The sequence below is a fragment of the Leptonychotes weddellii genome, chromosome 11 (assembly GCF_054177405.1).
Source record: "Leptonychotes weddellii isolate Sample4059 chromosome 11, ASM5417740v2, whole genome shotgun sequence".
Taxonomy (NCBI): Eukaryota; Metazoa; Chordata; class Mammalia; order Carnivora; family Phocidae; genus Leptonychotes; species Leptonychotes weddellii.
The window spans coordinates 69,256,083-69,271,149 of record NC_138379.1 but is presented as its reverse complement, the minus strand read 5'-3'; the positions used below and the strand labels follow the sequence as shown (position 1 = coordinate 69,271,149).

Below are 15,067 nucleotides of genomic sequence, written 5' to 3'. Positions count from 1 at the left end.
CCCCTCTAGAACCCTCAGTTTGTTTCTCAGAGTCCATAGTCTCTCATGGTTCGTCTCCCCCTCTGATTCCCCCCTTCATTTTTCCCTTCCTGCTATCTTTTTCTTTTTTTTATTTTTTAACATATAATGTATTATTTGTTTCAGAGGTACATATATCTTTTTGAATTAATGTTTTTGTTTTCTTTGGGTATATACACAGTAGTGGAATTATTGGATCATATGGTAATCCTATTTTAAATTTTTGAGGAACCTCCATACTGTTTTCCACAGTAGCTGTGCCAGTTTGCATTCCCACCAACAGCGCATGAGGGTTCCATTTTCTCCACATCCTTGCCAACACTTGCTATATCTTGTTTGTTTGTTTATTTGATACTAGCCACTCTGAAGGTGTATTTTGTTTATTCTACTTTTTATCTTAGGAGTTATCTTCTTTCTTTTTGTAATTTCTTGAGATGGGTGCTTAGATAACTGACTTTTAGTCTTTATTCTTTTTAACATATGAATTTAGGTGATTTTTCATTTAAGTATGAATTTGGTTGTATCCCATAAGTTTAAAACATTTATTGAGGTGAAATTTACATTAACATAAAATTAATCATTTTAAAGTGAACAATCCAGAGGTATTTGGTACATTTACAATGAATGCAACTCTTCCTTATATCTAGTTCCAAAACAGTTTTATAACTCTAACAGGAAACCCTGTACCCATTAAGCACTTACTTCCCATCTTCCCTTCCCCTCAGCCCCTGACAAACAATAATTTTCTTCCTGTGTCTATGGAATTGCCTATTCTGGGTATATACTCCATGTTTTTATATGTTTTATTTTCATCACCAATCAATTCAAATATGTTACGAATTTCCTCATGATTTTTGCTTTGGCCTCTGTGTTATTTAGAAGTGTACATGTTTCTTATTTTCCAAATACTTTATAGTAATTTTTTTTGTTATCAATTTCTTGTTTGACTGCACTGTGGTCTGAGAGCTTTAAAATATAACGCTTGTTTAGTCCAATATAGGATCAAAGTTATAAAGATTATTATGTATACTTGAAAGAATAGGTATATTCTGCATGTATTAGATCAATGTTCTATATATGTCAATGAGTTCAACTTTGTTAATTACCTTATTTTAAATGTTTTATGTCTTTAGTGAATCCTGTTTGCTTTATCTATTAGCTATTGAAACATTGTTTGAAAATTTTCCATTATGGTTTTAAATTTTATTTCTCCTGTTATTTCATCAATTTTGCTTATATATTCTGAATCTATTACTTTAGCTTTTCTATATATCATTATCACTCAGAGTAGATTAAGAATTTTATTATCAGGAGATGGTTCCTCTTTATCTCTAATAGTGCTTCTTGCCTTAATGTCAAATTTTTCTGATATTAATAGAGCTATAGTAACTTCCTTTTGCTTAAGGTTTATCTATTTTATCTTTTTCTGTTATTCTTTTATTTTTACAATTCCTTTATATTTCAGAAAGTTTTCTTATAAATATCATATAACTGCTTTATTTAATGTCCAGCAATCTTTGTTTTTTAACTGGAGCATTTCAGAGGCTCCAATTTTATGTTAGAACCATTTTGTTATATCTCCTTTTGTCTCTTCCTGTCTTGTCTGTTTCTCATTCTTCTTTTCTCTGAGCTTAATTTTGAAAACTTTCTTTCCTATTATTCACTTTATTAATTCTATATTTAGCTATACTCTCTATTTAGTTGTATCTAGTCTGCTATTCAAAACATCTCTTAAATTATTAATTTTAATTATTACATTTTTTAATTTTAGGATTTTCATTCTCTAACTTTAGACTTTTTTATAGTTTCCATTTCTCTGTCAAAATTTTAGCTCTTGTCTTTGATCCCTATGAGCATACTAATTTAATAGGCAATTCTTTTAAAGCCTGAGACTTATAAATCCATTATCTGCATCACCTGTGCATCTTTTTTATTGTCTGTTGTTCCTTGTATTTTTTTTTATTATATTGTATTCCCCACCCCCATCTGCTTGATTTTTTTGAGTTCCAAAAATTATATATGAAAAATGCTAGAAATAACTTAAAGCCTAAGATGATGTCAGAGAATTTACATCCATCTCTGGAGTTGATTAAGTGCACTAGTAATCACCTTACTACAATTATGAGGATGGAAATGATTTGAATCAAGGCTTCTATACAATGGCCAGACTATTTCTAGTTGACTCTTCTCCTTGGGTATAGGCCCTCAGGATCACAACCCACAATGTAAATTATTTAATAAGGTTCCTTGGTATTCAGTTTTTGTTCCCTAAGCTTGTGAGGCTATAAAATGTTCTGCTCAGCTTCTCAGCCATCTCTTCCTAAATAAGCAGATGCCTCTATTGGAAAAACTTTCTCAATGTCTTCTTGTCTCTCAGTTTTCTTTGCCTAGATCTTGGTCCTGTCACTCATCATTGTAGTGCAAGCAGATTTTTAAAAATGTATAGCTTTTATAATGGTTCTTAGAATTAGCATTCATCTTTATTACCTAATACTTATCTCTGGAAACAGAACAACTGTTTTTAAAAAACCATAGCATTATATATCATGGGTCAGGAACAACAGTAGCATTAGCATTAAAGGTTTGGTTCATGTTTTTCTGTCATCCCTACACCAGCTACAGCTTAGTAGAGTTTCTAGAATATCCCATTCTAAACTCACTGCCAGTTTCAGTGCCACAAAGCATTGAGTCTTGCTCTCACTCCCAAAAGTGCCTTAGGTTTTACCTTGCCAGTGTGAATCTGTTCCTATGTCTTAAGACTCCATTCCTTCCAGACCTGGAATTCTGGATTTGCATTCATCAATGGATGTAACCTTGGGCGATATTCAATTATTGGACCTCAGGAAACACTTTACCTTCCTGGTGCTTGGCTCCATCCAGAAGACAATGAGGTGAGTCATTCCTACCCCTGCTTTTATGTTTCATAAACGTTGAGATCTGCCTTCATCCCCATAATTCAATTCAGTGTCGTTCTCATCCTATACTGAATAGGCTTACACTTTCTTACTGTCAAACTTTCTTTTCTCCCTAGATCATCCTGTTTGAGAAAAGGAAGAGTGGTTCATACATACAAACTACAAATGAACCCATGCTGTAAGACTGTGTTATAATACATTTCTAGGATTGTTAGAGTTCATCTACAAGCATTTTTTTTAGTAGGAAGATTTATGTTGAGAATATCAGTGTTGCCTACAATAGCAAAAATGTAAAAATAACCTAAACAATAAAAAAGGAAATTGTTATGAATATTATAGTATATCCACATGATGCCTATTTTTAGGCTTTAAAAAGTCTTCAAAATATTTAATGACTGATTTACCTAAATGCCTAATCCTTAGCATATTCTCATTCTCTAATCAAATGTGCCTTTAGGCAGATATGAATAAAATAATAACAAATTTTATTTCTGACTCTTCATATTCAGTTGGAAGGGAGAAAAGAGTCTCTGGCTTAAGAGAGAGTAAGGATTACTGCTCTCTCTATGCCAGAGAAAGTACCGTATATGCTGATTGGCAAATTCCTAGTGTGTGTGTATGTGTGTGTGTGTGTGTGTGTGTGTGTAAAAGGGAGGGAATACAAGGTGCCATGAACAATGTCTTCAGACATTTACCTACAGTCTGCGTGTCTCCAAGGTGCCTTTATGGGTCATATGAATCAGAGAAGGTATAGCAATTTGGTTGCTTGTTTCTGACAGGTATGAGAGCAAAGCCTGGCATGGAGTACTCTGTGTCTTACTATTCCTCAACTATCTGGATATAGTCAAGGCTCTTACTGATAGTGGACAAATATTAGTCAAATGAACTTCCTCAAATGACACCATTGGAAATGAATCACATTTTTATAATCAAATTATATCACATGACCTAAATTTGAACCATTGCACTATAACAAGATCTTATCACCTAGTTAGATATGGTGCCTAGAAGCTTCAACAAATTTAGCAAATAATCTGATGTTGAAAGGGAAGAAGGAAACTTCCTGCTTGGGATGAGGACTAAGGAGTCAGATGATCTTCTCTCCCACTAGTCTGAATGTTTGGCTCACTGAAGGAGAATTTTATCATGCACCCACACAATTTCTACATAAAACTTTATTCTCTGGGGCTATAACTCAAACCCATAAAATCTAGGGATAAACTATAGATCAAGGGAGAAAAACAGAAATAATAATCCTGAAGATCATATGTATGTATTATATTTCAGGTAATATATATGTTATTTTTAATCTTAGCAACAATGCAGCTTTTCCACTTTGTAGATGGAGAAACCAAGGTTCAAAGAGATGTCTGAATACATGTCTCTCTGATTTATATCTCTTCTTGTTATTATACCTCAGCTCCATACATGTGTCATTTTTTTATGAATGCAACAATACTATCCAGAAGATGTAATGTTGTTTTCAGTGTGCTTAGAGAAAAGGGCTCACAGCTTAGAACTCTTTACCCAGCAACACTGTCCTTCATGAAAAACAAAGCAAAAGAACACAAAATATAGACCTTACAGACAAACAAGGGCCAAAAGATTTTATATCATCAAAAGATCCATGTGCTAAAGGGAATTCTGAGGCAGCCTTTCTTAACTGAGATTCTGTAAGATAACACCTTACAGAAAATATTTACAGTGATTAGTTTCTTATTGTAATATTATAGATGCATACTAGGAAAGTTATTTCATTACAGACCATGGATGCCTTAGGGCATTACAGCTTAAGTCTCTCAGTAAACTTCAGTGGAGAAAAGATATCCTAAAGAACATATGTCAGCAGAAAGAAAATGACCCCATTAGTAAGGTCTGAGATTCAAGAAAAAATGCGAAACAAAGGAAGGATGTCGACGAATATGCAAATACATGTGAACAAACATTAATTCAATAAAAAAATATATTAATGTCTAATTTGAGGGCAAAATCTGTATAAAATTCTAAGACTGGGAGAAAATATCTATAGAAAGGGCTGTGATAGCAAAAAAAAGGGGGGGGATCTAAGCTTTCTATAATTCTCAGATATTAACTTTAGACTTTGTTGAATATGTATGTTAATAAATTTAGCTTAACTGTTTAATGTATATAATGCTTCTAACTTTTTGAAAGTTAGAAGAACCCCAAAAAACCTGAAGGGGACAAATAGAATGAGGAAAAAAAAAAGCAACTAAAAAACTTAACCAATAAAAGGTAAAAAGGAGTAGACAATAAAGTAAAAAAATAAGTACAAGTAGAAAACACATATTAAGATAATAGAAATAAATAAAAATAGGGGCACCTGGGTGGCTCAGTTGGTTAAGCGACTGCCTTCGGCTCGGGTCATGATCCTGGAGTCCCGGGATCGAGCCCCGCATCGGGCTCCCTGCTCGGCGGGGAGTCTGCTTCTCCCTCTGACCCTCCCCCCTCTCATGTGCTCTCTCTCATTAAAAAAAAAAAAAAAAATATATATATATATATATTAGAAACCACAGTAAATTTTGTAAATGTACTAAACCCTCAGATTAAAAGTTAGAAGTTGTCAGACACAATAAAAAATGAAATACATAAGTTTTACAAGAGATACACCTTCAACATAGTACCCAACATGATAGAAAGTTAAGATAAAAAACATACCATGCAGGACACCTGGGTGGCTCAGTCAGTTAAGCGTCTGCCTTCAGCTCAGGTCATGATCCCAGGATTTTGGGATCGAGTCCCCCATCAGGCTCCCTGCTCAGCAGGGAGTCTGCTTCTCCCTCTGCCTGTCCAACCCCCTGCTTGTGCACTCTCTGTCTCTCTTACTTGCTCTTACTCTCGCTCTCTGGCAAATAAATAATAAAATCTTTTAAAAAAAATACCATGCATGAATTAGCAGAAAGAAAAATTAAAATGATCCCATTTTCAACTACATCAAAAAGAATAAAATACCAAGAATAAACTTAACTAAGGAAGTGAAAACCCTATACTTCGAAAACTATAAGACATTGATGAAAGAAATTAAAGACAACACAAATAAATGGAAAAATATACCATACTCATGAATTGGAAGAATTAATATTGTCAGATATCCATATTACCCAAAGCAACCTACAAATTCAATGTAATCCTTATCAAAATACCAATAGTGTTTTTCACAGAACTAGAACAAGGAATCCTAAAATTTGTGTTGAACCACAAAAGACCCCAACTAGCTGAAGCAATCTTGAGAAAGAAGAACAAAGAGATATCACAATCCAAGATTTCAAACTATATTACAAAGCTATAGTAATCCAGTATGGAACTGGTACAAAAATAGACATATCGATCAATAGTACAAAATAGAGGGCCCAGAGGTAAACTCATGCCTATATGGTCAATTAGTTTACAACAAAGGTAACAAGAATATACAATGGGGAAAAAACAGTCTCTCTAATAAATGGTGTTGGAAACATTGGACAACTACAAGCAAAAGAATGAAACTGGACCACTTTCTTATATATATATATAAGTAAACTTGAAATGGATTAACAACCTAAATGTCAGACCTGAAATCATAAAACTCCTAAAAGAAAACATAGGTTGTAAACTCTTGGAAATCAGCCTTAGCAATATTTTTCTAGATATGTCTCCCTAGGTGGGGGAAATAAAAGCAAACATAAACAACTGGAACTATACCAAACTAAAAACTTTTGCACAATGGAGGAAACCACCAAAAAGTGGAAAGGCAACCTACTGAATGGGAGAAAGTATTTGCAAATGATACAGCTGATAAAGGAGTTAATTTCCAAGATATATAAATAACTCCTACAACTTAACACCAAAAAACCAAATGATCTGATTTAAAAATGGGCAGAGGACCATGAATAAACGTTTTTCCAAAGAAGACATACAGATATGGTCAACAGACACACGAAAAGATGCTCAATGTCACTAATCACAAGGGAAATGCAAATCAAAACCACAATGAGATATCACTTTACACCAGTCAGAATGGTTAGTATCAAAAAAATAAGAAATAACAAGTGTCAGCGAGGATGTGGATAAAAGGGAACATTTATGCATTGTTGGTGGGAAGGTAAATTTCTTGCAGCCACTATGGGAATCAGTATGGAGGTTTCTTAAAAAATGTAAAATAGAAATACCATATGATCCAGTAATTTCACTACTTGGTATTTACCTGAAAAAAACAAAAACACTAATTAAAAAAAATATGTGCACCTTTGTGTTTATTGCAGCATTACTTACGATAGCCAGGATATAGAAGCAGTTCAAATATCCATGGATAAATGAATGGATAAAGAAGTTCTGATATATATATATATCACACATAGAAAAAGTATCTCTATATTCAAGTATTACTCAGCCATAAAAAGATTGAAATCTTGCCATTCATGACAACATGGATAGACCTAGAGGGTATTATGCTAAGTGAAATAAGTCAAAGAAAGACTAATACTGTGATTTTTCACTTATATGTGGAATCTAAAAAAACAAATGCACAAACAGAAACAGACTCATAAATACAGAGAACAAACTGATGGTTGCCAGAGGGGATGAGGGTATGGGGTGAGATAGATAAAGGGGATTAAGAGGTACAAACTTGGGGCTCCTAGGTGGCTCAGATGGTTAAGCATCTGCCTTCGGCTCAGGTCATGATCAGATCGAGCCCCACATTGGGCTCCTGGCTCAGCGGGGAGCCTGCTTCTCCCTCTCCCTCTGCCTCTCCCCCTGCTCATTCTCTCTCTCTCTCTCTGTATCTCTGTGTCTCAAATGAATAAATAAAATCTTTTAAAAAAAAGAGGTACAAACTTCCAGTTACAAAATAAATCATAGGGATGAAATTACAGCATAGGGAATATAGTCAATAATATTGCAATAACTTTGTATGGTGATGGATGGTAGCTACACTTATTGTAGTGAGCATTTTGTAATGTATATAATTGTTGAATCACTGTGTTGTCCACCTGAAACTAATATAAAATATGTCAATTATACCTCAATTAAAAATATAAATATATACATACCATGCAAATTCTTATAAAAAAAGCTGGAGTGACCATATTAATATCAGGCAAGTAGACTGAATGATAATAGGTGTTACTAGATATAGAGAATTACTGATAGTGATAAAAGATTCAACTCATGAAAAGATATAATTCTAGAGTTGTATGTTCCTAAACATTTAGCCTCAATATATAAAGCAAATATTTCTTGTTCTATATATAGAAAAAGACAAATAGAAGTACTTTACATTTGAGAAAAGTTTTTGAAATTGAGATATGGTTCATATATGAGAAAATCTACCCTTTTAAAATTTACAATTCAGTAGTTTTTAGTGTAGTATATTCATAAAGTTGTTGTAACCATCTTCTAAATCCAGAACATTTTCATCACTCTGAAAAGAAATCCTGTACCCATTAACAGTCACTCCCCTGCACCCCTCCCCAGCTCCTGGCAACATTAATCTACTTTTCATCTCTATGTATTCACCTATTCTGGACATTTCATGTAGATGGAATCATACAATATGTGGCCCTTTGTGACTGGCTTCTTTCACTTTGCATAATGTCTGTAAGATTCATTCATGAAGCATACATCAGTACTTCATTCCTTTTTAGGGATGAATTAAAATCTGTTATCTGGATACCACATTTGGTATGGATATTGTGAATATCCATTCATCAATGAGTGGACATTTGAGTTCTTTCTACTTTTTGGCTATTGTGAATAATGCTACTATGAACATTCACACTCAAGTTTATGTGTGAACGTATCTTTTCAGTTCTCTTGGGTATATACTTAGGAGTGGAATTGATGGGACATATGGTAACTCTATGCTTAATTTTTTGGGGAAACACCAAACTGTTTTCCTAAGTTGCTGCACCACTTTATGTTCCCACCAACAATGAATGAGGGTTCTAATTTGTCCACATCCTCACTAACACTTGCTTTAATCTTTTTTTTTTTTTTACTACTATAGCCATCCTAGTGGGTGTGAAACGCTGTCTCATTGTCCCTTTGATTTGCATTCCCCTAAATATGTATCCTTTTAAATACTGAATGTAAAAATGTAGCAATGGAGTAATGTAACTATACTTTGAGATAACAAAAATAATCTCTGAAATTTCATCTGCATTTCAGCTTTCATTTTCACAGGGTATTAGTATTCCTCAGCAAGTGTTATGTTAGGATAAATTTTCCTCTCAAAGCATATCAATGTGTTTCTTCTTCAGCAGGTTCAAGAAAATAAATCATTTGCTGTTTGTATGGCCTCCTATGTTGCTATTATTTTCTGTAAAGTATAGTATTAAGGCTTTCTTTTGCTAAAGCTTAATTTTTTTTTTAAACATGCATTAGCTGCTACTCAATCTTTCTGAACATCTTGCATAAAGTAAAAGGACAAGAGAGTTTCAAAATATCTTGGGTGTCAAAGAATTTGTTTTTGGTTGACAAATGCTTACTTTATACTATGGTGAAATTACTTTCTAAATATGGAGCTGAAGGTCATAAATGAAGCTACACATTTGTAATTCCTAAATCATTTATGGCTTTAGCCATGTTTGTCCTTTGCCAATGACAAATACATAGCACCTGTATTTCCTAATTTTTCATTTTATAAATATTTCTTAGTTTGCTGTGCTAGACTTATTTCTTAATCATGGTAACAAAGTAAAGGAGAAGCATAGCTAAATTCATCATTAATTATGCTGTCAAGCTTTAAGAAAATTTCTGTTTGTTCCTATATGTCCAGATATCTGATATACAAAATATGGATATTTCATATCACTAACTGGTGCATAGTAAAATATAATTTGGGAAAAAGGTTTTCAGTGACATGTATTGTAGAAGGAACTTCACACCTGGGAACCATAAGTTGGGCAGATTTAAAAAAATCTTTTGGCAGTTGGAAATGACTGAAAATAGCAAAATAGAGCAATTATTTTGAGACTTTATTTTTAGCCTCACTAGACTCAAATCTATAAGAAATTGTCTTCTTAAAATATTATAAGTCTGTCTTTTTGAAGTTTGGTAGTGAGAACAAAGTGTGCCTAATTTTTGTTTAATGCTTTCATCCTTTTTTCACATGTTGTTCATTCTTTGTTCTATCTGGATTGAACATGATTTATCATAGATGTAGCTGTATATCATGTTGTAACCTTTCCTCCTCATGAAATTTCAAGGTGGCAAGAATTCCCAAAGAAGACCTTTTTCCAAGACTCACAGCTGCAATGAAACTATGTGATACAATTAAATTCAGCTTACAAAAAGTATGCTGTTTAATGTTATGAATGGTAGACATCAAACAGTTCTAAAGTGATAAAATTGTGATATAACAATATTTTTTTTTAAAGATTTTATTTATTTATTTGAGAGAGAGAATGAGAGAGAGAGAGCAGGAGAGGGGGGAGGGTCAGAGGGAGAAGCAGACCCCCCGCTGAGCAGGGAGCCCGATGCGGGACTCGATCCCGGGACTCCAGGATCATGACCTGAGCCGAAGGCAGTCGCTCAACCAACTGAGCCACCCAGGCACCCCGTGATATAACAATATTGATAGCTCTTAATTATTATGTATATTTTTAATTTTTATGCTATATAAATATATGTCTATCTTCTTTATTTTTTTTAAGGTTTATTTATTTATTTTAGAGAGAGAGAGGAGAGAGAGAGTGCATGTAGGGGGAGGGAAAAGGAAGAGGAAGAGAGGGAATGTTAAGCAGACTCCCTGCTGATCGCTGAGCCCAACGCGGGGCTCAATCTCATAACCCTGAGATCATGACCTGAGCTGAAACCAAGAGTCGGATGCTTAACTGAATGAGCCACCCAGGCACCCCTATCTTCTTTATTTTTTAAAGATCATCTATTTACATACATTTGTTGGCTCAGAGAAGATATCATATTCTTTCTTAGAACTTATAAAGCTAATGTACTCTCTTAATATTCTTACTGGCTATTAATGTATTTCTCCAGGTGCTTAAGAATTTGAAAGTTCTTAATAATTACTTCTGTACATTATGGACACACATATCCCAGAATATTATTAAGCCACTTGCAACAACATGGATGGACCTTGAGGGCATTATGCTAAGTGAAATAAGTCAGGCAAAAAGACAAATACTGTATGATCTCACTTATATGTGAAATCTAAAAAACAAACAAATACTGAACTCAGCTACAGAGAACAGATTGGTAGTTGCCAGAGGCAGGGAATGGGTGGTGGGTGAAATGGGTGAAGGAGGTCAAAGGTACAAACTTCCAGTTATAAAATAAATATGTCATGGGGATATAATGTACAGCATGTTGACTATAGCTAATAATACTGTATTGTATATTTGAATGTTGCTAAGATAGTAAATCTTAAATGTTCTCATCACAATAAAAACAAATTTGTAACTGTACGTGGTGATAGATATTAACTAGACTTACTGTGGTGATTGTTTTGCAATATATACATACATTTAAGCATTATCTTATACATCTAAAATGAATATAATGTTATATGTCAATTATATCTGAATAAAAAATTATGAACATGCAAAAAAATTACTTCTGTACATTATGGTAATAGTTTTCATAATAATCATTAATCATTATTTTATTTTGCTTAAACTTATCAATAAAATTTTAATGTTTTACTTCATGTCACGTCTGAAATGTATACCTACATTTTAAAGTTAATAATCAGATATTAACAACAAATTCATATGATGAATCCAGTTCTCATTTCTGACAATGTTGCACTGTCTGTATTTGAAATTAACCTAAGTGATCATTCTATCACAGAGAATACAGTGATACCTTAAATGATCCTATATATGCTGACTCGGTCACCAGCCCCTATCCACTTCACCTACTCAAGGATAAAGGATATTGCTCCAGAGATTCTGCAAGGGCTCTGCTACTTCACAGTTTTCACTCTCTTTTGATCATGATCACTATCAGCGTACAAGTATGTGGTAGTTTCTATCTAAAATAGAAATGAAGATAGAATACTACCCCTGACTCCGAGTTAAAAACCACCAGCTACTGTTCCAATTATTGATTCCCCTTTCACTCTTAGATTCTTCATCCTCTCTAAACCTATTCCAGTCAGCTTCCCTGACCCTAACTCCCACCTCCACCTAAGCTGCCTGCATCCTAGTCACCAAAACCCTCCATGTACTGAATCCACTGATTCTTATCAGCCTTTCCTTAACTTGACCTGTCAGCACCATGTAACATAGGTCATTACTGCTTCCTCCTTGGTAACTTCTCTTTCTTGGTGTTCAGGATGCCATCTTTTCTGGGTGTTCTTCCTGCCTCACTGGCAGCTCCTTCTAGTTCAACTTTGCTGGTTTCTCCTCTTTTCTCAGTGTCAGGTGCCTCAGGGCTCATCCTTGGTCCTCTTTCTCTGCCTGCACTTACTTCATTGGTGATCTCACCCAGGCTCATGCCTTTAAATACCAACTATATATCAATGTGTAAATTTATATCTCCATGCCAGACCTCTCTCTTGAACTTCAGGCTTGTGCATTCAATAGCTTACGTGATATTTCTACTAGCACGTTCACAGGTATCTCAAACTCAACTAGCCCAAGTTGTGCTTCTGATATGTTGGAGTCATTCTTGAATCCTCCTTATTTCTCTCACCCGACAAATGATCCTGGAATCACGACAATCCGCCAAGTCTCTGCTTTCAAACTATTTCCAGAAATCCAACACTTCCCACCACCTCCTTCCTACCACCCATGTGTGGGCCAGCATCATCTCTCACTGGGATTGCTGCCTCAAAGCGGGTCTCCTTTCTCCTGCTCTTGCCCACTTCTGGTGAACCTCAGCACAGCAACCAGAGGAGTCTTTCAAAGCATAATTGATGTCCAAAGCCTGCAATGGCTCCCATTTCATTTGGAGTCAGAGTCCTCCTCTGAAAGGCCTTCCATCATTAGGCCCCTGTACTTCTCTGACCTCACTGTCTGTAGTTCTCCACCTCCCTTTCACTTCCCATGGGGATCTTGCAGTTCCCAGAACACCCTGTCATGCTCCTGCCTGAGAGCCTTTGCACTGTGGGTTCTCTCTGCTTGCATAGCCCTTCCTCCAGATATTTGCATGCATGGTTAACTCTCACCTCTTTCAGATCTTTGCTCAGTTAACATTGTTTCAGTAGGGCTTCCTCTGTGCACACCCCTCCCCCCAACGCTCACAATCCCCTTCTTTTATCTACTTTCTTTTTGCAGTGCAATTTATTACTTGTGGACATACTCCACAATTTACTTATTCATTTCTTAACTTTTGTTGTCTTTCTTCCTCCGCTAAAGTATAAATTTCAAAGGGAAGGACCCTCATCTGTTTTGTCCACTGATGTACTGTAAGCACCTAAAACTGTTCAGCACATAGTAGTCATTAAACATTTGTTGCTTACTTCTTAACGAATGAAATATTGAATTAGGTCTTTGGCTTTTCTGCCTTCCAAAGGCTGAGGCTGAAAAGTGATATTTTTGGATTACAAAGGCCAATGATGAAGTTCAGTGCATCCCTCCCCAGTGGATACAGGTCCCTTCCAGTCCCACTGACACATCTCTTGGAGTGAGAAGCCTTGACTACTTATCTTAACTTGGATCTGCTTCCTATTTCTTTTTCCAAAGCCAAAATCACCTTCCTGGGACTTTCTATTTTCTTTTTGTCTATGGTTGAAATTGCCCTCATTTATTCCCAGAAATTCCCCCATGTTCTTTTTTTTTAATTTTTTTTAAATTTTATTTTTTTTAAAGATTTTATTTATTTATTTGACAGAGAGAGACACAGTGAGAGAGGGAACACAAGCAGGGGGAGTGGGAGAGGGAGAAGCAGGCTCCCCGCAGAGCAGGGAGCCCAATGCGGGACTCGATCCCAGGACCCTGGGATCATGACCTGAGCTGAAGGCAGTCGCTTAACCAACTGAGCCACCCAGGCGCCCTCCCCCATGTTTTTAATTTCTTTGCTCAAGACTCTTTCACAACTTGACATCATAACAGGTCTTGTCACATAACATGGAGCAAAAGAGCTGGAGAGGGTGGGTGGGGAGGGCAGGTCCAGGTGTCTGTCTATAAGGAGGAGGGTGAAGAAGAGTTGGTTGTATCATGGGCCAGGGACCCAAATAGCTGCTCTACAGAAGCCACATTTTGCATCTTTTTCTCATGACTTTAGGAAAGACTTCATCAAATGTTTTTCTAAAATTCAGACACATTATACTTAAGGCATTAGCACAGTGCACTAAAAAATAAGACGTGAATAATTGATCTATAAACCTGTTTGTTACCTATTAAAAATAAAAATAAAACAGCCAATAAGGTTAGTTTGATATGATTATCTTTCTTGAGAGCCCCCACTGTACTGATTCTGAATGACTGTAGCTTTTATTACCCCCCCGCCCAGGGTTCTTTGTATACTATGTGGGAGACGTGACTTCTCAAAGAAGGAACTGTGCTCTCTGGGTCTGTTGGAGCTCTAACTTGGAGTCGTGGGCTGAGGATGTCAACAGGATTTTATTAAAAAAAAAAAAAAAGTTTTGTATGTTTTCTAAACCAAAACCCTGACACCAGAAAGGTAGCCTATGAAGATTGATTCCTGAGCATCAGGGATTTGTTTCCATCCATGAGCCTTGCCAGACCACGTTTTTACATCTCCACCAGGTCAGTTCATTTAACTGTAGCTTCTGTTCCCAGGATTTGAGTATTTCATTGTCTGCTTTGGGTTAAACTCATTACACATTTTGGAAAGGAGTATTTTGAAGGAGTATCTTGCTAATATTTTAAAAACCAAAAATCTTGACTCCTCAGCAAAACACCTCTCAGATTAATGCTCTCTTTGTAACACTCTCTGTGGTGTCATTAAAGCCAGATAAAGTGAAATTGTTCCTAAATTGTGGGTAGCTGTATCTATAGTTCTGAGCTTCCCAGAAAGTTAAGGGCTAATGATTTTTTTTAAAAGAGCTATTTATGTTTTCTTTCATAAATAAAAACGAGGGATACAGGGATGGGCTAAGAATTTCAGAGGTTTTATAGCTCATGTTAACAGGTTTTTACTAATATCTGAAAAAAATATGGAGATGCTGGTATTGATTATTAATTTCAGGATACCCTCATGTGTAATAGATTGTA

The 15,067-nt window shown here is 35.4% G+C and overlaps 1 protein-coding gene across 1 annotated transcript in view; it reads left to right on the top strand.

The window, feature by feature from the left end:
* LOC145716027 (beta-galactosidase-1-like protein 3) overlaps nucleotides 1-3,421 on the top strand; it is an 18,936-nt gene extending 15,515 nt beyond the window's left edge. The window contains exons 8-9 of the mRNA XM_081797343.1: nucleotides 2,762-2,909; nucleotides 3,050-3,421. Of these exons, the coding sequence (XP_081653469.1) occupies nucleotides 2,762-2,909; nucleotides 3,050-3,115 (214 nt within the window). The 3' untranslated portion in view covers nucleotides 3,116-3,421. The remainder of the gene's footprint in view (nucleotides 1-2,761; nucleotides 2,910-3,049) is intronic.
* The last annotated feature ends 11,646 nt before the right edge of the window (nucleotides 3,422-15,067 follow it).